This window comes from Eleginops maclovinus, chromosome 5 (assembly GCF_036324505.1).
Source record: "Eleginops maclovinus isolate JMC-PN-2008 ecotype Puerto Natales chromosome 5, JC_Emac_rtc_rv5, whole genome shotgun sequence".
Classification (NCBI taxonomy): Eukaryota; Metazoa; Chordata; class Actinopteri; order Perciformes; family Eleginopidae; genus Eleginops; species Eleginops maclovinus.
The window spans coordinates 3,312,989-3,336,802 of record NC_086353.1 but is presented as its reverse complement, the minus strand read 5'-3'; the positions used below and the strand labels follow the sequence as shown (position 1 = coordinate 3,336,802).

General features: G+C 39.1%; 2 protein-coding genes and 1 long non-coding RNA gene across 3 annotated transcripts; 2 read left to right on the top strand and 1 right to left on the bottom strand.

Annotated features, from left to right (window-relative positions):
* Nucleotides 1-292: 292 nt before the first annotated feature.
* Nucleotides 293-3,807, top strand: LOC134864138 (uncharacterized). Its single transcript, XR_010165786.1, has 3 exons — nucleotides 293-373; nucleotides 1,783-2,052; nucleotides 2,279-3,807. It is a non-coding gene; the product is annotated as an uncharacterized LOC134864138 (long non-coding RNA).
* Nucleotides 3,808-6,438: 2,631 nt separating this feature from the next.
* On the bottom strand, nucleotides 6,439-10,823 carry LOC134864131 (myelin and lymphocyte protein-like). The gene is made up of 4 exons (XM_063882921.1): nucleotides 10,669-10,823; nucleotides 8,448-8,615; nucleotides 7,582-7,713; nucleotides 6,439-7,119 (listed from the first exon to the last, which is right to left on the bottom strand). Exons 1-4 carry the CDS (start codon nucleotides 10,756-10,758, stop codon nucleotides 7,045-7,047), a joined length of 465 nt encoding a protein of 154 aa, XP_063738991.1. The 5' UTR covers nucleotides 10,759-10,823; the 3' UTR covers nucleotides 6,439-7,044.
* Nucleotides 10,824-15,895: 5,072 nt separating this feature from the next.
* pgap4 (post-GPI attachment to proteins GalNAc transferase 4) lies at nucleotides 15,896-22,970 on the top strand. The gene is made up of 2 exons (XM_063882908.1): nucleotides 15,896-16,046; nucleotides 17,544-22,970. Exon 2 carries the CDS (start codon nucleotides 17,772-17,774, stop codon nucleotides 18,960-18,962), a length of 1,191 nt encoding a protein of 396 aa, XP_063738978.1. The 5' UTR covers nucleotides 15,896-16,046; nucleotides 17,544-17,771; the 3' UTR covers nucleotides 18,963-22,970.
* The last annotated feature ends 844 nt before the right edge of the window (nucleotides 22,971-23,814 follow it).

The following is a 23,814-nucleotide window of genomic DNA, read 5'->3' as shown; positions in this document are numbered from 1 at the left end:
TGATTGAGTTACTTTATATAATGCTGCTGAATATCTTAACCCATAATTGTATATCAAAGTGTACGTGTTAGTTTATTTATATTTTGGATTAGATTATAATGTGAATATGTAAAGTAACTAATTTTGTTCAAATACAGGAGTAAAAAAGTACAATATTGGCTGCCCAAATGTGGTGGAGTAGAAGTAAGGAGCAGCATGAAATGGAAATAAATCAGTATTGTATGTACGTATTTGGATTTATATATTTGGGGATTTTAACATAATCAAACTTCCAGCCCCTTCCGCTGATTCTCAGTTGTCTGAACTTCCTGTTATTGAAACCGAAAGTCGAATATTTGGCGACAGTGAGTGTAGTGAACGTTTTGTTGACACGGTAAGTCCTTTTGGTAATGAAATGGAATTGTTTTGATTCATGGTTTCCGGTGGATGTGGTCGAAGTATGTCTGAATGGAGTTTAGTGGTTAAGTTACAGCAGGATGTTGTAAGGCTTGACTGTGTTGCACGACGACGGTATGTCGCTTTCTCTGAATGGATGTTAATCATGTTTGTTTTGGGGTTTATCTAGGCTATTAAATAACCAACAAATAAGCCCGATGTATGTCATCCGGTGTTCCAGTTTAACTGGATTCCGCTTTTACTGGTTGAGTTTGTTTACCTTTTCCGCCAGATGTTGTGGTTGCCAGGTTCGTAATTTTCACGTAACTTGTGTGTCTGAAGTGTGACAAGACAATGAAGAAATCCTCTGCGAAAAAACGTTTAACATCACCAGTTCATGTAAAATGCACATGTCGAGATCACCTACAGACAACAACAGAAAATACGCTGGCCAAAAAATAAGAATGAAAATAAACAATATTCATACTCTAGCGACAGGATTCGAACCCGTACATTTGGGTAATATCAACCATGAATGTTACTCATTACGCAACCGACCGGCACAAATAACGTCCTGCTTGAACCATTTAAGTGTTGTCAGTTCTTGTCAGCTGTTTACAATCACCGTTTAACATGGATGAAATAAACCCCACCATGTTAACTGGTGATATTCACAATATGACACAGGCAGACGCTGCCAACGCAAGCCTCAAAAACGAATTCAAAAGCCATGTGTTATGGACAAAACACCAGCATGGACCTCTGAAAGGATATCGCTTTGTTTTTTTGCCTAAAAAATGCATATAGTGAAATTACAAAGCACATATCAAACGCTATGAAAGTAGCCGCTGTGAGATAGGCCTACCTTGTTGCTTCAACGTCTGAACGGTAGCTCAGACCATTAGCGGTAAGGCAGTGGATTACACCTTTTGAAAGGATGACTGGGTTCGTATCTCACAGCGGCTATTTCTCCAGTCGAGAGGGAAACAAGGTAACTGCATCTGTGTGTGTCTAATTGTAAAATAATTTGGAGTTTATTTGTGTATTTGTTAACTTTTCAGTGCTAACAGAGTTTAGCTTAATGTGTCTAATGTGTATCATTTTGTCTTCCGTTTAATTTCTACCTAGCTCTTACGTTGGTCAATGCAGTAATATTGGAAAAAGAAATAAACTACATTAAACCATCAGCCCAGGCTTGTATTAATTCGATTGGGATGCTACAACAGCAAAAAATGAAGAGCCAAACATAGCTTAATATCAGTTAAGAAGTGTAAAATAGTGTGTAGCAGCCAGATGAAAGTATTGAAAGTGGAAGTTTCTATTGCACAGGTATTTACAGATTGATTTCAGAAAATGAAGTAGAAATGATTTCTTTATTGAACACTAATCTTCCTTCTACTTGCTTAGTGAGCAGACATGTTGGATATTCTGCTGCTTGAAACTCTGGAAGACTTGGGCAAAGAGGACTTTGGAAGGTTTAAGTGGTTCCTCAATCATGAGATCGTGGATGGCTGCAAACCCATTCCCGTGTCCAAACTGGAAGACGCAAACCAGTTGAAGACTGTGACACAGATGATCAGCAGCTACGGTAAAGAAACGGCCGTGAACGTCACTGTTGCGGTTCTGAAGAAGATGAGAAACAATCATGCTGCGGAGAAGTTGATGAGAAGTACACAGGTGCAGTGGATGTTTCTTTAATGCACTTATAACATCAGGGGAATCAGTTCCTCCCTTTTTTAAAATACTCTTCAGGTACAAGGATGTGTATTTTGTAAATTCTGATTTGTGTAATTTCTATTTTTATCTTAAGTAATTCATGCATGGCTTTTAACTTCCCCCTCTGGGTAGAATAAAGGTATTCTGATTCAGATTTTTTAACATGATTCTCTGTATGTTTATTCAGGAGAGATGACAAAAGCTGCACCCTCCGCCTCCTCCTCCTCCTCCTCTGCTGCTGCTGCACCTCCTGCTGTCGCCACGATGTCGGCTCAGAACGGGAGTGTGATCATCGCTCCGTCAATTGGTGGCACAGTTCACACAATGAACTTTACCGTCCATAAACGAGCACAACAAGACTGAAATATGGGAATAGATTATACTATTTGATACTGATTGACTTCTACAAAAGTTCACAAAACAATGACATGTTCCAAGTAAAATTGACATTTTAACTGTTAGAGTCCTCCAACAGTGCAAGACAATTTTCTTAAAGTCTCCAGATTTAACATTAATTAGCGGTACAAACATTATTAACACACAATAACATACACACCTTGATATATCACACTATGTTGTAGTTATAAGCAGATAAAACGAACTTTTTAATGTCTTAAAACGCACACCCAATGAAGACACATTTTCTAATAACAGCCGAGATGTGCAAACACACTTCAACAGCTAAATTCCATTAGGAGAAACACCTGAAGTTTGAAAAAACAACACGCGTCAAAAGACATGCAAATGTAGGAACATTTACACCAATTTGACGACACATGCGCAGCGTTCACTAAAAGCGTTGCATAAGTGAAGCACTGCAAAAACAAAACACTGCAAGTAGCCTAGAACACAACGGGAAAGGGGACACAAAAAGGGGGTGCAACCTCTATTCCGACATCCCCCTATTCCAACATGCCTCGATTACGACATGCCTCTATTCCATGGATTCGGGAGGGCTATCAGAGGCGTCCATGAGGGAGGAAGGGGGCCCTGCGTGTCTGACAGTGTCAACTACCGCTCCGAATGCTTCCACTTAAGTGGAGCTATGCAGACCCAACTAACCATGTCAGAATGGCGGAATGTTTGAAATAAAGTAAAGTGCCGCTACTCCGACAATGGAAAAAATGTTGTCGGAGTAGTGGCACGTTTAAAAAAAAAGGAAATGCCACTACTCCGACAATTAGACGTCAATGTCGGAGTAGAGGTATGTCGGAATAGCAGCATGTAACCACAAAAAAGTGACGCACACAGCGGGGACCAGATAATTATTGATGTTCGGGGATTATAAGGTTGGCCAACTGTCAATGTTTTTGAACACTCACCTAAAATGTACTTTTTATTGGCTTATTTTAACAATGTGATCACATGACTCCTTCTGATATTATTGCAGATTTGCTGTAAGCTAGCTAGCTAACGTACAAACAAAACACTTGAAACGTCAATAAGCGCTCTGTGTGCATCACTTTTTAGTGTCCCCGTCGTTTCCGCTGTGTTTTGAGTTTGAGTTATAAAGCAATAATTCAATGTCAAAACAATGCTTTTTATTTCTTTAGTTGTTGTTGTTAAGACCAGAGCAAACCCAAGTCTCATGATGACCAAATACAGTTTGTGACAATGACATGACACAATACTTGACTGAATGTAAATTTTAGACCAAGTAACCTTTTTTACATTTTCTAAATCATACTTTGTGCCAAATAAAAAACAACAACAGCACATGCAGTGTTTTTTCATTTGTTGTTTTGCAATACAGTAGATAGAGGGGTTATGAGGAGAATTGAAAGACAACGTGTATACACAGCAGGGGGCAATGAGATTGAAGACATTGAATTGGTGAAGCTCAACAATGTGTTTTGATATGAGTGTTTTAGAATTATAAAGGTGGTAGTTTTTCCATATTTCTACACGTTGATGCTAACATTCAAGCAGCTTCATCAGGTGCTTGTCTTCTGCACCTCTCGTCAGCAGGTAGCACTGTTGTTACACATTGATGTGACTTCAGCTTTCTGTGCTGCTGTCTCAAACCTTGAGTTCTGTTGACATAGAGGAAGATTAGGAACGAAAAAAGCTTGAGTGTGCCAGAACATTTGTTAAGTTTGATTTAAGATAGTTTTTCTTGTTTTTAGGGAAACTTATACAGGATGTCATATGATTGTTTATATCCAATTACATATCTGAACAATATGTACATTTCGATGACATATATAGGCATAATTTCCTAGCTTTTGCTGGGATTTACCCGCTCAAATAGTTCAATGCTCATCAATAATTTTGTCGGTTCAGTTTGTTAGTTCAGCCGGGTTTTGGGCCCAGCTCAACGTCCAAATACAGTCCCATCTATCCCAGACCCACCAGGTGAAGTACCTGCTAGAAGATTAATCCTGACAACGCCTTGCACACCCTTTACGTTAGACAAGCAAAACGCCAGGAGCCCGGCTTCGATCCGGGGAGTGGTGAGATCCTAGTGCGGCGCTGATGTTGTGAACCACCCACCCAGAGCCTTCCCAATCCGAACTAGAGCCTTTCAATGCCCTCCGCCAAGAATAAAAAGCACCCAGTGAAGACCAGCCTTCATTGGGGGAGAGGTCCCAGCAGTTTCTGTCCCTAACCACCTATGGGAACCCTTTTTGGCCCCTACTGTTAACCTCTAAATCAGAATCATTGCTGGGGCAGAGGTGAACCCCTGAATCCCCCACTGCAGCTGTCCCCTGGACTCACACAAACAAGGAGTCCACAGGAAGCCACACTCGACTCACAAGGGTCAAACGACAAGCACCCCACTGTAGTCCTAAAGGGTCAGGAAAGGAGGCAGAGACGTGGATCCTAAGACACTCATTACATTGGTTAAAAGACTGCTCCTGATCCTTTACACACTCCTTTTGACTGAAAGTATCACCATGAGCTGTATCTGTATCTTACTGTGTGTCTTGAACAAAAAGTATGTTGTGCTGTATAGTGTGTCAGCTGTTTGTGATTGAGATGAATATGGTGGTTGTTCAGATGAGCTGCATCCTCACGGCGTTCAGCTTCTTCAGTTTCATAGAGATGCTTTGCTATTATCACCTGCTGCCTTCCCTCATCAATTATACATCACAGCTGCAGTTCACTGACCCGCCATACTGCCCACACAACCTTACTGTGAGTGTGAGTGAGTGTGTGTGTGTGTGTGTGTGTGTGTGTGTGTGTGTGTGTGTGTGTGTGTGTGTGTGTGTGTGTGTGTGTGTGTGTGTGTGTGTGTGTGTGTGTGTGTGTGTGTGTGTGTGTGTGTGGAGAACATGCACTGTATTTATTACATGCCTTCTCCTACCAAACATGGTTTCATGTTCTTGTTCTCACTGCTGGAGGTTGGACTGGACACGCACTTAAAATGACCCAAACCTAAATATTTGGACACTGTCTCCTGCAAGGGTCAACGGACGGCTTCATAAAGTTTGTTCAAATTGTTCTTCCAATGTGCATTAAGGAATAATTCTGTTTATAATGACAGTTTTTGGCGTGTCCCTGCAGAGTCTCGTCCATTGTCCATCGTTCCCAGAACTGAGTAACCACCAGAGCACCATCTAGACAGGAATGGTTGTCCACACACCAATCAGGGACTTCCACTTCTTGACAATCCAGGAAGTGCTCTTTACAGCACAATGATTTAAATAAAGCTTTGAATTGTTCCTAAGTGTGTTATGTAGAAATCCCTCTTACTTGAAAATAACCTAACCATTCAAGATCAAAGAATGGCCTTAACCCCGCCCATTTTAGAACACCATCCGTAGCATGGTTTCCCTCTCAGTGGAGTTTGACCTCTGACCTTACTGCCCCCACTTGGTTAACCTGATGTTACCGCTGATGAAATATTCAACAATGTCAATCGTCGGCCGTTACCATGAAGACGGCAAAACCCAACAGTAACTGTGGTTCAGCATTTACTCTGAACACATGGGAGGAATCGATATGTAGATTCAAATGTTCAGTCTGCACCTATAGACAGCAGAATAATGAATTGATCGACAAAAAAAGGTCCAGAAATCAATTGAAAATAAGAACTAATTGTTTTGTTTATGTCTTTGCTTGTTTGTTTTGCTGCTGACTGATAATCTGCAGCAATAAGGGACACATTTGATCTTTTAGATTACTTACTGTGCATGTACGAGATTGAAACGTAAAAAAAAAAAGGCTGATTAAGAAACAAACACCTTTGGTTTTCAATTAAGATTCACAAAATAAACCCCACTCTTCTACATGAGCACGTGTATGCTATTAATTCAATTTGTTTTTTTATTTAATTTCCTTAAAATTGATCCTCATTTGGATGGATTTGTTGAATAGAGTTTGAAAAAAAGTTTAAAAAACAAACAGATTTCATGTTTTTCTTTATGCAGTCTCAACGTGTGTACAAAACCGAAGCAGTCAGTTACACCAGCTCACCTTACAAAATGTCCACATGAAATAACATTATCTGGTTAACAAACTTATAAAAGTATAAAAGCAGCCACATCAGAATCCTTTTAAACAGCTGAGAGGAAAACAAGAAAACCAAACTAAACCAAAAGAAAAATGACAGACCAGTAAAGATGCTCAGAGGAGAAGAGTTTGCAGAAAGCATCATAAAAGGCCCCCAACCCTAAGCAGTTTGTTGTTGATTGAACTTGTTGGTCATTTGTAAAGATGTAGTTGCTATCTTGAACTACATGCTGATGAGTTTCTGTGGATCGGTTGACAGAAAAGCCTCAACTCAATCTCTTTAAATCCCTGAAACCTCTCCTGTTTCAGACAGCAGGACGCTGAGAGACGCTGCGGTGATCCAGATGTTACTTCACAGATATTCTCTCCCAGCGCAGGGAAAAACAAAAACCTCAGCAGTCAGTCTCCACCACCTTCAGCCCACCCTTAAAATCAGCGTTGCTGCTTCACGCACAAGCTTTAAGGATAAAAATCAGTTCTGTTTCGGCTCAAAAAGCTCTAAAAAGATTTCCATCGGATGGCCGACAGGATGGTGTGGATGAAGTAGAGGAAGGTCGCCACGTACGAGAAGACCTGAAGAGACAAGGAGAACATCAGTGGTTGAAAGAGTCCTCCTTTGAGGGCGTGAGGATACAGGATGATCCATTGGTTAGTTTGCTCTGTTGTGATTGGTCAACCACTTAGAGATGTCCCGCCCCTTAGCCCATCACCTACAATGTGTTGGAGCACTAGCCACTAAGTGTTACATAGTGTCATTATAAAAACGCGGGATGTCAATGGAGGCGTTTCGGGCAGGGGAGGAGTGGGGGGGGGAGTGTGTGGGAGAGAAACTCCCTCAGGAGGGACATTTGGGCTTTTTGTCGAGGGATCCAGAGCGATGCTAACTTGCAGATTGGTCTACTAAAACACACTGTCCCTGCTATACTCTGCTCATGTTTGTGGTCCCTAACCTTCCTCTGTTCGCTTCTCTCTATTAGTTTCCACAAAAAGATCCTCAGTGCAGATAATGTAACAAAATAAAACAGCCTGACTCACCACTGCAGAGATGTCCAGCTTGTAGTTCCTGGAGTTCAGTGGGACCGTGTCCTTGATCTCCAGGGTCACTTTGGCCAAAGCCACCGAAGCACTGAGGTAGAAGAAGGCTGCGATGCCGTGATATGCAAAGTCCTGACCAACAAGGGAGGGAAAAAAAGAGTGTGAGAGATTTCTGTACCACAGAGTCAAAATACACACCAACACATTTGAAGCATGGTCCTCGTGTCCTGCTGTGTTAACACGGGTGTTTGTTGTTCATAACCAACAGAGTTATTCTTTTCATTATTCTTTTCAGGTTTATATCAGTATTTAGTGTCTCTACTGGGACATGTCTCCGTGCTTTAATGTTCAACAAGCTCTTTATGTTTCTCATACTGCCTGTGCTGCAGAACCTCTTTTCACCCTCTGTCTGAAACCAGAGCCCAGTTTGCTCTGATTGGTTAGCTGGCCAGCTCTGTTGTGGTTGGTCCACGGCTTAGAGATGTCCCACCCCTTAGCCTATCAAGTACAATGTGTTGGAGCACTAGCCAATAAGCGCAAGTGTGACATAGTGTTGTCACTATGCTCCTTAAGTAAACAAAGAAGTCCAATGGAGGACACGTCGTTTAGGACACAGCAGACACACTCGACAGATGCTGTGTTTTTTGGATGAGCGTTTCTCCAGAAAGCAGAAAATTGGCAAGTTCAGGTTTTCACACATTTCTCAATTTACACAAATCAGAGATCAGTGTTTGACAAGAATGAATAAGATAAGTCCACAAATAATAGAGGGGAATGATGATCAGGAATGAAGGCTGTAAAACTGCAGAGAGTCAAAGTCTCTCTGATTCTGTTTCTTGTCTTTCTAAAATGTGTTGATGACTTACTGCAGCAGCCCAGGAGCCTCTGTTGTTATGCGCCCCGCAGGCGAACACCACCATCCAGATAAAAGTCATGGTGAAGCAGAAGACGGAGACGAACATGACCCAGCCCTGAGGGTTCGCCGGCACCACCAGCGTGCACGCCACCAGGATCCAGACCAGACCCCCGAAGATCTGCAGGAACACCAGAGAGGCGTGAGAGAAGACAATGACACGGCGTGGGTTCAACTGCGACTAGCGATTGTTTAATCATCAAATTAGCTCATTATTAAATCGATCATTTGTCGAGTCAAACAATCCAATATATTTCATCTAAATCATAGAGATGTCCCGCCCCTAAGCCTATCATTTAAAATGTGTTGAGGCACTAACCAGTAGAAGCACAAGTGTTACATAGTGATGTCACATAGGACAGTTTCCTCAAAAGACGCTGGTGCCCCTCTTCCTCTGTCTGATTCTTAATGGATCGGACTTCATGTATGTGGGAATGTGTTTTACAATCAACTATCATTACATTTGGTAAGTTGAGACTCCTCACACCCACTGAACAAGTTGTGAAAGACTGGGCTGTGGTTTGTCTCATACCTGAAAATCTACTTCTGGTTATAAGTTGATGTGTTTCCTTTATTCTGTCCACCTTGTATTCCCAGCTCAGAGCAAGGCGTAGCTGCTTTTAGTTCACGCTACACCTCTGATGAGTGACAGACTGCATTATTCATGGAGTTTCACCAGAATCCTCCTGCTGTCACACTGCTTTTGTGTGTGTGGTGCTTGAGTTAATGCATGAGTTAATTTGAAAGCGATTGCAGCATTCCTCCTCAGCTCGCTGACGTCGAATCATCACAGTCAAGGCATTTTTATGTTTATCTCTCTTGCGTCGCTCAGGCTCCTTCTTGGAATAACCTCTGTTATGTCTAATGTCTGATTCTGCCAGCCCTTCACCTCCTTTCATACTTCTTTTGTTTTTGAAATATTTCAGATGTAGGAGGGAAGATAATTCCATTTTGATTCCTAAAAGCCAGATCAAAACAAAGGACAATATTCCTGTGGTTCCAGTTTAGCCATGGGTGAAACTTCTCTTCCGTGTCATTACTCAGTCTGATTAGCCAGATTGTTAACAGTTTATTTTTTAGCTAATAAAAAGCTCAACTTGTCATCAGAACGTAGTCAATGAATTCCAATATTGCATTTCAGCCAATGTTTATCTGCATGCAACCAAAGCCCGCTCAAACTTGATTAGTCAACACTACTCCAAAAACCAGCTTGCTTCAGACGTCAAGATGTTGTCCCATTTAAAGCCAACAGAACCAAACATACATCTGAAGTATCGTTGTGTTGTCTTACTTTGTTCACATTGTACTTTCAATAAAAGTGAACAAAATTTCAATTTCATTTTCTCCAAACATCTGCAGAACAACTTTTAGGTTTTTCTTTCTGAGAATATCTGAAACTACAAGTTCACAGCAGCAGCTTCCCATTATGCTTCAATGAAAGTCCCATTATGCAATACTCTTACAAGTCAATCATCAAAACAAAGACTTAAGATTGATTGCAGTCAAACCAGGAAAAGAAACAAGATGAAGTCATTCTTTGTTCTCAGTGAAGTACTTCTTCTCCTAGGGAAAATAAAAACAGTAAAAGCAGAAGCTGGATTTGTGTTTGAAAGGAGTGAAATAATAAAAACGCGGGACTGTTCAGAGTGAGACACAGCAGGTGATGAGTCAGTCTCCCACACAAGAAACCAGTTAATTATTAACTGCTTGTAGCTATCAACAGTTTTTAGTTTTTACTAATTAAAACTCAGGTTGTTTTCATTGGTGTGCGTAAAGCAGCTGCTGACCAAAGACAGACACACACACAGAACATCATAATAATAATAATATTAATAAACTCTATCGAGCACATTGCATGCATACAGGTCAGAGTGCTTGACAGAGCAAGACAAGATGCATACACAAAATAACAATGACTACAAATAAAGAGTAGAAAACATAATTAACAACAAGTTATATAAAACAATAAAACATGAACAACAAAAATGACCCCAAATTAAAAAGATAGGGTCTTTAATTGATTATTGTTTTTAATACAAAGGGAGGTGGAGTCTTAAAATCCAACGGGAAGGCTTCATAAAAATGTTAGTCTTTACTCATTTAAACTGTCCCAAGACAAGACAGTCACTCACACAGAACAATAAAACAACTGTTTGTGGAATGTTGTTTCTTACCAGTTCAGGCAGGTAGAGGATGTCTGGGATGGTCGTACATATTCCGATCCCCCTGGGGAGGTTTCCCATGGTTGCAGTGTTGGAGGCCATCCTGCTGCTGCTGCTGCTGCTGCTGCTGCTGCTAGTGCTCTGACTGACAGGTGGCTCAGAGCTGCTGCTACGGGTTAAACCAGGTGGCTCCGACAGGAAAAACCGGAATCCCCATCAGTCGTGCAGAGACACGCCCGGCGGCCTGCAGACACCCGGAGGATCAGAGAGAGGATGTGGGTCTGCTGGAGGTTCAGAGTGAGTGATGGAGGTCCAGAGTGAGATGGAGACTTAGAAATGTTTGACCAGCGTTAATTATTGATCAGCATGACAACCTGCAGGAGCATCAACAATAACACTGTGTTAGTGTTAGTGTTTGTATTCTGTTTCTATTTTCTCATATATTTAATTCAAATTGTTTTAAACGTTTTTATTAATAAGGCCTTTATTCCTTATAACCACTTGATTTGAACATTATGAGGCCATGAGATGGATGGGATCAGTTGATTTTACTACTGCACCCAACATTAGGTCAGAAGGTGAACGTTAATTTAGGGGGTGAGCTTTGTTATGTTTCACTTTCACTTAGCTTTAGAGAGATAAACGGAAAGACATCATGGGTTGGGTTAGCAAAAGTAGGCGTACGATTGATTGGTTTTGAGGCGCTGATTTTCTCCGTCTGCAGCTACGTTTTGGGCTTTCGCAAGCTCGAGTGACACGAAACACATTCATTTCATGGATAACAGTAAAAGGGTTACAGTTGCAGACGAAAATGCAGACAACAGTTGACAAAGTTGTAGGAACCTTTCGACTAGAAGGGAGCAACGTCTTAAAACATATCCTGCTTTATCGTCAATTTTCACTCCAAACCTCGTGCTGTATTAAAGAAGACTTGAAACTGGTGATTGAGACCATTCACTTGTCAGAAAAATGTGTCCTTAGGTAATAAATCAAATTAAATACATGGTCATTTTCTCATAGACTTCTACACAACTGGACATCTTTTTGCAACCAGTGGAGTCGCCCCCTGCTGGATATTTCAAAGATGTGCAGGGACTTTTTTATTAGCTTAACTTTAACTCTATGAGGTATAGTGTATAACTTTCACTATGTTGGAAGTTATAGTTAGTTAGTGTTACATTTTGGTTACCCATGCGAAACGAAATCCCAAGTAGACTTTACGGTTCTTTGTACTTGGTCTCCCTTCTTTGCTCCCTGTTATAATTATTTCCGCCTCTGAAGAAGATGAAGATGAAGATTCAACTTTATTGTCATTGCACAGAGTACAAGTACTAGGACAACGAAATGCGGTCTCTGCATTTGACCCATCCTAGTATTCCTATCGATGAGTAATAACTTTAATAAATAATAATGGCTAATTAATGAAATATACTGTAAGATAACTTGGTATTTATTTTTGCTGTAACATCTGATCTACATTTTTGTGACCCTGCAGCCTTTCACACCTCACACTGTAAACAACGGATCCATGGAAACAACAAGCATCTCGTTTGTCAGACGAGCTGTCAAGGCTAACACCTCTGATAATCGACAAGCTGGATCTGGTTTCCTGTGGCTGTCATCGGATCCTCCGGCCCGGAAAACTTACTCCTCATGGAGACGAGTCCAAACACTGTGGACTCCTTAGGAAAAACCTTGTCCTCCACACTACAAACAAGATAGTGAACATTGTAAACCTTGAACATTTTAGCTTTGTCATTGAAAGCATGTTAGCATTCTAACATTAGCATTATGTCTAAAGCATCACTGTGTTGAAGATCAGTGCAGTGTGAAGAGTAAAAAGACAACAACAAACTAATTATTTTTCAACGTCAAAAAGGAATAATGGAAATTGAAAAGCCAGTCTTATGTAGCAACTCCAAATTGTAAAAAAACACAAAATAACAAAACAGAAATAATAATCATAATAATAAAAGATAATAATATTAATTCCTTGAATTTATTTAGCACTTTTTTAAGTACTTGAAGAAGCTGTAGAAAGTGTCATACAAGCATAGAAACACACAACCATTAATGGAAACATAAAGTGAGACAGAAAGGAGTCGAAACTGGAGGAGTCAGATTAAGATTAGTTGTCAAGGTGACAGTTTATGGCGACCCAAATAAACCATAAACGTTTTAAAATATGTATCAGAGGCTTTATGTGCTCAGTTTCCAGAGAGATGCAACCGGAGCTGCTGCAAATTCCTCCGCTCTGTTGTCCTGCTGATGGTGTTGTCAGGTAACAGCACTGTTATCTAATATCCAGCTCCATCAGCAGAGCTCAGCGCTGAATAGTTCAGTATAACGTGCTGAATATGGAAGTACATTTACTCAAGAGCTGTTAAGTATAATATTAAAACACTTAAGTATTTCTATTTCCTGCCACTTTAGACTTCTACACCACTACAATTCAGGACAAGGTCACCCGGGCTGTGCAATTCATGAAGAAATTGTCATTTTTTGGGGAGAATTTTTTATTTAACTGAACAAACAGTTCAAATAAATCTAAGGAGACTAATCCACAGTCTGGAGTCGGTACCTTTTTTTCAGAAAATGCTGTTTTAGTGATTCAGTATATTGGACAAGCAAATAATAATGATAATAATAGACTTTATTCTCAACACCTTTCACATTGCTAAAGAAAGTACTTATAACAAAGGGCAACAAACAAAGCAATCCAACCATAAAAAGACAGTAGATGCTAAAATATCTGGATGAAATAATAACAGTGACCAACTCAAATATTAAATGAGGTTGTTAATTGACCGTCTAAAATGACAAGTTGTGTGAGATTTTGTGAAATGATGTTTTATTCAAGTTTTGCTGTTAAAAGCAGCACTAATTTACTGTAATTAATCAAGACTGTTCAACCATTTTGGAGGTTTTTTGATGGTAAAGTCGAGTACAAAATTATTTCAGGAAACTATTTAACTGATAAACACATGCTCATTTTGTGGCTGAAGTATTTTTTTTAAATACCCTTACAAATGTATTTTGTTAAACATAACACGATACTATATTTACATTTTGTTAGCATTATGTTGGTCTATTATATTGTGTAACTTATTCTGTATATTTATTAAGATAGAGATACTTTATAGATATATTTCGCTGCTGATTTGTATATATTTTCAGGTTATTTTACTTTCAATTGATGTGCAATGCCTTGTTGACATGACAAAACACTGACCCAAAGTGGAATCAATAAAGTAAATATAACCTAATAAAGAGACTTCTTCACAGTGTTTGAGTCAGCTGGTGTTCTTCCTCATTGACTCATGGGACTTTAGGATGAGTTAAAGCAAGTTTCATGCAGCAGTTAGCAGTAAACAGACCTGGCAGGTGTGGATTGGGTGAAGATGACAAAGACTGATGGGCTGAAACGCCTCAGTGAGGAAACTGTCTGTGTGTTTGACTGCGGTTCAAAAAGAGACGTGAGATATGAGAGCTCTTTTTATCGTGTGAAGAGTTCAGTTTGGATCATCTTGTTTTACAGAATGCATTTGGTCACTATCATTTGCTGTTTAATAATTGAATGTGTTCAGAGTTATAAGCTGAAGCGAATCCAGATGAACAGGTTGGTTTTCTTGACACATAACAGTTACCAGACTGCGGTGAAGAAACGAGACTTACCTCATGATGTTGGCAAGGAACTGAAAGGTGTTTCCAAAAGTATAGTAACGTTATTTTGGTTATGGGTGTTTTTAATTCATCCAGGATGATGAATATGTGACAGAGAACAATTGTTAAGTGTTCGGCTGCCATTTCTCTTGTCAATGTTGACACCAAACAGCTTATGATTCTAAAGAGGAAATAAATTAATTGGGTTTCTTTTGTCTTTTATAAGGAACGTTTACTTTAAAGGCAGGAAAAACACAAGTTGCATTTGCAGCATTCTTTTTAAATTATTAATAAAATATATGAAGGTATTTTTTAATCGAAAATAATTACAGTTTGAGGGACTTTAAAATTAAATAATAAATAAAAATATGTATTTAAAAAAAACTCAATCAAGGTGGATTTTTTAACAAAACTGTGATTAATTGTTTTACGTTATTGTGTTTAATTATTTAATTGTTATTTTATTGTATTGAAGTTGTATAATATTACATTTTATTGTGATTTTATTAATCTAGCTTTCTCCGTGTTGTTTTAGTCCTACTACCTTTCATTAAAGCTTTTAATTCTATTAAATTATTATCATTTGTGTCTCTCGTGCATTGCTTTTAATGGTGATGTGTTTTAATTGTTGTGTGTGAGAAGGTCAATCTGTTGTGCTGTTGTCAGAATATCTGATCTGATCTGAAGGTCGTCCATGACGCTGGTTGACGTCACTGTGACGTTAAAACCAGAGATGAGACTTCTGATAAAGACAAACATGTCCTCTGTGTTTCTGTGACTCTGTGTACTCACTATTAATACAAAGTAAAACCATTACAGTGCAGTGCTGTTTTTGGTACAGATGTCATGTTGATAACCTCTTACTTGGACTGTTTCAATGTAATGCACACTGCAATGTGAGTTCTTTTTTATGAATTCAAAACTGTCAACCCATTTTAGTTGTGATTTGTAATTGTTCAATATAGTTGTATATTATATATATGTATATATATAATATAATACACTTATATTTTGCTGCTGGTAAAAGTTGAGATAATTTCCATTTTTGTGTATACTCCTGGATAGTTATACAATTGTGTACAGCCATAGAATAATATTATAAATAATAATAATAATTGTCAAAATGTATTATTTAATCTGACAATTTAAAATAATATTCTGAATATGTAAAGTAAATCAAGCTTTAAAATCCCACGAGTGTATACTGGTGTATAAAGTAGAATTAAATGAAAAGCACTACTACCTCAAAATTGCACCTTACTGTAAGTACAGTTCTTGAGCAAATGCACCTCCTTTCTTTCCAGCATGAGTAATAATTCACTGAGGTATTCTGCCTCTTTAGCTTATGAGCTTATTGTATTTATTGACTATATGCTACTCTATATAGTTTACTACATCTGCATTAATTGCACAATGGTCTTGCACAAAATCTGCACTGTTTTATTCTACATGTTTTCTTCCTGCACTATTTTTATTGTTTTATTGTTTTATGACCTAATATATTTATTATGTTGCATTGTTGGAGGATATTGGGACTTGTGCTTATCATTGCCTTATCTACACTCTAGCTACAGCCTTTGAGGTGCTGCAGTGTCTCCTGCTGGTGAAGAGCCGCAGACCATGTGCGCCTCTCTCCGCAGCTTTACGGTATTTGAGGTGCGACTCTACTGCCGTACCCGCAAAGACATGGCAGCGGCCAGCAAACAGCAGCTGCTTCTCAACTCTCCGTGAGTCTGCTTCTCCTGTTATTATCTCCATAAATACTCAATTATCCTTCACATTGTGTCACCAGGTTGTCTGTGTGTATATTTGCTATCCTGTTGCTAAATCCCCTTTGTTGTGTTAGAGTGGTCGGTGGTCTTTAATCTAACATTGTGCACACACTGTCTTTACCGGAAATGTCCTAATCAAAGAAAGGGGGTCAGATCTAAAATAACACGCCATTCAGGTGTTTAATCTGATAATCGGTAGTAGGATTAATGTGGTGAATCATAAGCATAATGCTGTCGTCGGTGGTCGTTGTTGTGTATTCAGGAACAGCTTAATGTAGCGTACTCGTGGCTTCAAAAGGAAATCAAATGCCTCATAATAAACACACTGTTCAGGAATGTGTGTGTGAAATAGCTGGAGATCACACAGTGTTAGAGTTAGACCATTTATAGGTTTAAACCCCTATCTTTGTCCCCCTTAAAATGATAGGTTAACATGTTTTGATCATAAAGGAGGACATTGCTATGTTTCAAGAGACTGGTAAATCAGGTTAAACAAGGGAACTGGCGTTTCAAATGCAGTTTGAATAGAAAAGGGATCCCTCAGCGACTGCAGAGACACCAACAGAGGTGGGAAGTAACTCAGTACATTTACTCGAGTACTGTACTCAAGTACGATTTTGATATACTTATACTTTACTTGAGTATTTCCATTTTTTCCCCCATCAACCCTTAAATCAGACTTTAGTTCCACCTGGAGTAAATTCACAATCTACCCTGCAGTATACAAAGTCGTTAAAACAAGAAGATGATGAGGGCCACTTGAAGAAGGGTTAGAATAATGAGAAATAGTGGGACATTTTTAAAAGTCGAAATTTAGAAAAAGAAATCAGAAATTTGAAAAAAAGTCAGATCTTTTTGGAAAAAAGTGATGATTTTGAAGAAATAGTCAGAAATTCAAAGAAGTCAACATCTTTAAGAACTGTTGTTGATACAGCTTTGTCGCCCACTAAAGGTTTCTAACCTCTGCTTGCCTGCCTTATGAAAGTGGTTTTATAGTATGCATGTTCTTGTTTTCTTGCTGTTCCTGTTTTGTTTTGCTTGTTGCTCTTTCTGCTCGTGTACTCTGCTCTTTTTGGGTCTTGTTGGGATGCTGTTGTTTGCTACTGAGAGATGATTTTGTGCCAGTTTTCATGTCTTTTATGTTACTATTCTTGTGAATGTTTATCAGTAAATCAATGTCCTGTCAACCTTATGATTGTTTTTACATCAGTTTATGTGTATGCTTCTGTAATACCTGTTTTACAGATAACCGTAGTATTATAGAATATAGTCAAAACACAGAACTGAATAAAAGCCACATGAGAAAAGTATGCAGAACGGTTATGAAAGACATGGTTATTCTGTCCACGGGATATGATTTTGAACTGTAGCCTGGCGCTGTGGTTTTTCATATTTACTGTAAATAAATATCAGTTGATATTAAAAAAAACGTCCTCTTGTCTCTTTCTACAGAACCCAGAGCTGAGGCACAGGATCCAACGCTGAGCTGAAACTCACACTTATGTTTACAAGAAGAAGTGCCAACATCTGATCGTTTTCCACAGAGCTCTCAGTTCACATCATCAGGTTTCACTGCTGTGGGTTTTCTAAAGGAAGCTTCATGTTGGGACGACGCAAATATTGAGCTGAACCTCCTCTTTTCATTTAGTCTCTGTGTGCTTCCAGCCGCATATTTCATCAATGCCTCGATGGAAAACTGTCTTCAGTCAACACTTGCGACGGTCCAACACCGTCACTCAAGCCCTGGTCCTGTCCGCCTTCACCTTTTGCATAATCCTCCCTTTGTGCTGCCATCGAATGCTCTACTCTTACTACTTCATCAAGACTATGTACCTGGACTCCATGAGTGAGGAGGTCCTCCATGAAGGCCTTGTCCGAGGCCAGGAGGCGCTTCAATTCTGGCAGAGCACTTCCACCACAGCGTCGTCCCGGTTCAGTGACATCGCCCAGCATCCTGAGCTGCTGGTTATCGTGGTGTCAGTCCAGCGAAATGAGGGACGGGACTTCCACTACCTTCTCCAGGTGATGAAACAGCTGAGCGGCCTCCTGGGCGGATGTGGGGAGCAGCGGTGTGCAGAGGTGTTGGTTTGCGACGTAGAAAGCGGTCCACACGAAAACCAAGACGCCAAGATGCTCGAGGACTACTTCAAGGTGATCCGACGTTCCCCTCTGGAGCAGCGGAGGAACCGGGATTCAGTCAACACCTTCGAGAGGGAGAAGAGGGATTACGTCTTTTGTCTACGCAAGGGATGGGAGCTGGTGCAGCCCAAGAACATGGTTGTCCTGGAGGACGACGCTTTGCCAGAGCAGGACTTCTTCAGCGTCGTAAAGCAACTGCTGTCACGTAAGTTTGCCTTCCAGACTCTTTACATAAAGCTGTATCACCCGGAGAGGCTGCAGCGCTACTGGAACCCCGAGCCTTACCGCATCCTGGAGTGGGTTGGACTCGGAGTTGTTGGAGCGACGGCCCTGCTCTTCAGCTTTTCTTACTGGAACCCCTGCTCCTTCTCCTTCACGCTGTCAGTTGGCCACCTCCTCTTCTTCACCCTCTACTTCATGGCTGCCATAGAGCTGCTGGGGCGGCACTACCTGCTGGAGGTTCGGAGGTTTTCCCCACAACTCTACATTGTCTCCCCGGCCACAGAGTGCTGCACGCCGGCCATGCTCTTTCCAGGAAACTCCTCGCTTAGGGTGGCAGAGTATCTTGACGGCTCGTTCTGTGTCCAGGGGAACGCCAAAGACATTGTTCTGTATCAGATGGCGAGGACGATCCCCGGAGAGAGGGCTCATAGCGTGGAGCCCAACCTCATCACCCACATCGGGGCCTATTCCTCAGTCAGAGGTAACCCAGTAAGGCCCAAACTCCTCTGAAAATGGAGGCTGGATTTGATCAGGAACTTGGGTCTACTTTTCCTTTCTGCTATGTCTCCTGTGAGACTCTTCATACATTCGATGACAGCACTCAGAGGATATTGGTTTTGTGATTTGCAGGAGCGTAGTCAACAATGCTTCAAGATGGAAAATGGGGTATGTTTGGTTAAGTTTTGATTTAGTTGGTATGTTTGGTATTTTTAGATGTGATGGTTGCAATGTACAGCTTGCTACACAGGAAGGGAAACTTACAAATGTTTCACCAGCAAATCACATAAACCACTTTAACTGAGCGTTGTTTACAAGTAGAGATCAGACCTCATATCTTCACTGCTGGAAAACTTCTTTAGTCACTTTTTCTAACTCCAGGTTTGCTGTTAAAGCGAGGGTCTAAACATTTATCTACTGCCTGGGGTCATGAACTATTTAGAAAATCAGATGCTGTCAGTTTCCACCATGATCGTCATCCTCCTAAAACAAGCCTTTTAAAAGCATGAATGTACATTTGCTTACCACGTTTCAAGGAAATGATGCAAATGGTGGGATCATTAAAGGATTTATTCACTGTTTGTACACCAAAACCATTTTTAAATTACGGTTGGCGTACAAAAGCATTTCATAATTTATAGAGTTGTTGTAGATTGAACAAAATACTTAAATAATCCAACAGGGATTTTATTTAATTTTTTTACAGTTGCTCCATGTTTGAATAAAATAAAATATTTATACAAACATAAGTAAAAATGTTTAATTTTGGTGCAACATGCAATATAATTTAACTTTGTATGGCTCTTCAGATTGAGTCGACCATAGGATATCGTATGCTCATTAGATACAGTTTTGATTAACACTTTTTTCTGGATATACTAACGATATAGATGCTTGGTAGGATAAAGTTGCATCCATGCTGGATATATTCATGTGAAATTGATGCTGGATATACTAACATTATACCAAATTTGACTCAACTTTACACACAAAGTCAATGCAATAGACACTTTAAGTAAGGTGAATGGCGTGGATTGCTCAGGACACAAGGAGGTGCCATGTGGAGTGTGAATTTTATATGAGCGGTTCTCAAGAAAGCTACAACCATAAGTAACACAGGGAAAGCATTTCACCTTTTTTGAACATGGTTATTTTTGCATTGGCAATAGTTGATCTAAAAAGGATGAGAAGAGTAAGGAGATATCTTAGCATCTGAGCTTCACAGATCATAACCATATCAGGAGTTAACGTTTCTCATTTGGTTTAAAAATCCCCGAGTGATGACCAATCGGACCTTCAAACACCACGTTCAGTAATCTGGAAACCTGCAGGTTTGTCTTTATCTTTCTGGGATCAGGTTAAGGTGACTCTTCTGTCCGCTGCGTCATGTTTGGAATCAGGAATTTGTTGTAAAAAAAACACTGAACAAATATTTTAGGAGATCCATTTGAGGAAGAAGGTCTGCATGCCTTAGCAGTCTTTCTAATCTCAATAATGATTGAGGACAAATGAGATCTTGATTTCCTGATTATGACTCTTTTTTACCTTCAAAATTGTTTTTGTACTTTTATTATATAAACAATAGTGAGCAGTCATATGATTACACACATATGTTCTTCTTAAGGTTGAAAAGAATTGCGAGAGATGAGGGTTTCAATGTTCGCCTCGGAGCTGTACAGATCATATCCATATCAGGAGTTTGATTTTGTAAAACTAACTTTTCTCACTGGGTTTAAACATCCCTGAGTGATTACCATATCAGCCTAGTTTCAGTAATCTGGAAACCTGCAGTTCGTCTTTATCTTTCTGGCTTAGTAAGCACGGCTTCTGTCAAGTTGTAGTTACTGTTTACATTTGTTATGTCGGGGTTGGATGTAGTATTGTTGAGGAAGAAGAACAAATGTTTTAGGAGATTCATTTAAGGAAGAATGGCTGCACGCCTTAGCAGTCCCCGATAAAACCTCAATCATGTTTGAGGACAAGATGAGACCTTAATTTTCTGGATATGGCCTTCAGCATTGTTTTTGTACTTTCCTTATATGAGGAGTAGACATTTTATAACGAACAATACATTGAGCAGTCGTATGATTACACACGTCATTGTGGTTCAACAGAATATAGTGAAGCAATATTACATCGTCAGTGTTGCTGTTGGAGAAACAGTAAGTCTACAACAGCAGAACCACATTGATAGTACCTCAAAATGTACGTTTAGTTGTGCAGCAGCGACAGGAAACAAACCTTCATTCTGAAAAATGAAGAGTTCCATATCAACCTTTACTCAACCCTTTTCTGTCAGGTTCTACGTTGTCATATGGCCGGTTTTTTTTACCTTCAAAATCTATTGTTTTGTAAACACTGGGTCTTTGAGAGCAGACAAAAGCAGGTTCTAATTTCCAGCAGGCAGCCGTTGATTCTACAGCAGCTGATACAACAACTGTCCCTGGCAGATTTAACAGCATTTGATTGTATCCCAGCTGACTCAATCTTGTGATCATTTTTTTTTGTTATTATGCTTATTAGATTTACTATCTACTATAGCTTGTATTATTAAATAGTATGTATCACTTCAAACCTTAAAAGAGAATAAGCATTGAGTGAAAGGACCGTTTGCAATGGGCTTGGCTGACTGCTCTAAACTGAATTCCCCAGATCTAAAAAAGATCAGGAAGGAGTTGCTAACGTTAGCTTAATGCTAGCTTACCGTTAGCTTAATGTTATCTCAAAGACTCGTTGGTTTAATGTGTGCTTTACCAGACAGACATGAGAGTGGTATCAATCTGACTCGATAAGACATAGAGACAAATAATAATAAACTGAACGTAGAAATCCATCATATGCTGGAAAATCCCTAATTTGCTTCAAAGGTTTTCACAGATTCATTATCTCTAAAAGACAGAAGTTCTTCAGACAGAATATTTAACTTCGCCAGCTGTATGTTCACAAAGACAATGAATAATAATGAAAGTCAACTTAATTTATATACTGCCAAATTATAACTTTGGTTAACCTATGACACGTCAGGTTAATCGTACTATTTGTTATTTTGTATAAAAAGCATTCATATTAAATATTGTTGAGGACACCCCTTAAGTATATATCGTTCAGATTTTATTTTGGCACCTTATGATGATCATAAACTTTATGTTTTACAGCTTGCCTTATTTCTGACTAATAGCATTTAAATTGCTCTTTATTCAAACAGTGACTATAAAAGAAAAATAAACAGATTTAATTATTTCATAGAATAAATGAGAAATATAAAGTAGCTTTATTTGATTTGATATATGATTATTCAAATATATTAGTTTATTATAAATAAAAAATATCCACAAACTGCAGTTTATATTTTACTTTTTGATGGTTTATTCAGACACTTTTATCAGATTAGCTGAAGCTCAAAATAAATCCTTTTACGTGATTAGTTCCTACGCGCCGTTTGCTGCTACTGTATCTGCAGCTGAAATAAGCTTTAGTGCTTATATTTATATTAAGGATTGAACAATTAATTTAGGATTTGGTTGTGGTTTGGGATTGATTTCTGCCTTGATATGTATTATTTTACTGTGCAATGTAATCATTAAATGTTGTCCATCTTCTTCACATTCAACGTTATCTTGTGTGTTTTGTTTTTCTTATGTGATGTCATCCTACTGATTTGTTTGCATGTCACATTTAAGAAAGTCATATAATTTCTCCCTTTTCACACATCAAATGATCATCCATTATGAATGAAAGCTCCAATGAACCAAAGATTGATTGAAACGTCTGTCTCTCTCTCTCTCTCTCTCTCTCTCTCTCTCTATATATATTATATATCGGTGAAATCTGACGTTTTCCAATAATAAGATGTGAGTAATATTCTGGTGACTGAACGGTGATGCAAATTACATTTTTGTTTCTCTCCTCAGTGTTCACATTTTGTTTTTGTGTTATAAACCATTTTACATGGTTCTATTTACACTGTGACTCTTTCACTGTTTTCTACATTTGATCCAAAATAAATCACAAAGTTTGAAAGGTCTGAAGTTTTTATTGAAGTAGGGACGTCCCCTTAACAAATCTGTTGAGTGTGCATGCTTTTTTGGGGGTGGTTCCCTTTCCTGTAGTGTGTTTTTATTTAGGTTTTTGGGATATGCTTAAAGAGACAATCATATATCGAGGCACCAATGTGAGTGTATGACAAGTAGTAGGCGAGGCAGCATTAAGGAATAAAGTTCTTCTGCCTAACAAACACACTAACTTAAGCAGTGATATTTTTTGATTGTATGCCAATAAATACTTAATTATATTGCAAAAACTGTATTAACAATACACACATTTGGGACCATAGGAAGATGTACATGGATTTATCTGACAGGTATTTTCAAAGGTGCTTTCAGAGTGAACAGCAGGGGGCAGCAGATCCACACAGATACAATATTAAAACCCCAAAAGCGAGGAGAGTATTCAGTTGGTTGTAGTGCTGCAAACACAACACTAGATGCAACTAAATCCTGCACACTGCCCCTTTATGTGGTGGTAAAACAAAGGAAAAACCGACTTTTATTGTGACACAAATCAGAATACATTAATTCTGAGTTATAGAAAACGAGAGACTGAATTTAACTGCAAAGTGAATTATCAAATCGGCTTTTTTGTATAGGTTTAATTCATAAAACAGCAGAATAAATACAGTTTTTTATTTGAACGGAACCAGATGTTTTACAGTATCCTGAACGTGTCCACTGTGACGTACAGGTAATGGTTTGCATGTTGTACGTCCATTTATAAAAAAAAACGAAAATAACAAAAATCCCTTTTTATATATTTTGCAGATTTGTTCAGACACGGATACTCCTATTATTGTGTAAACAATGGATAC

Excerpts from the sequence above, each read along its gene's own strand:
- LOC134864131 (XM_063882921.1), bottom strand. The coding sequence starts at position 10,758 with ATGGCCTCCAACACTGCAACCATGGGAAACCTCCCCAGGGGGATCGGA. Across the intron at positions 7,714-8,447 it reads GAGGCTCCTGGGCTGCTGCA|GACTTTGCATATCACGGCAT; the intron begins GTAAGTCATCAA and ends CTTGTTGGTCAG. Across the intron at positions 7,120-7,581 it reads AGCTGGACATCTCTGCAGTG|GTCTTCTCGTACGTGGCGAC; the intron begins GTGAGTCAGGCT and ends TTGTCTCTTCAG.
- pgap4 (XM_063882908.1), top strand. The coding sequence starts at position 17,772 with ATGCCTCGATGGAAAACTGTCTTCAGTCAACACTTGCGACGGTCCAAC.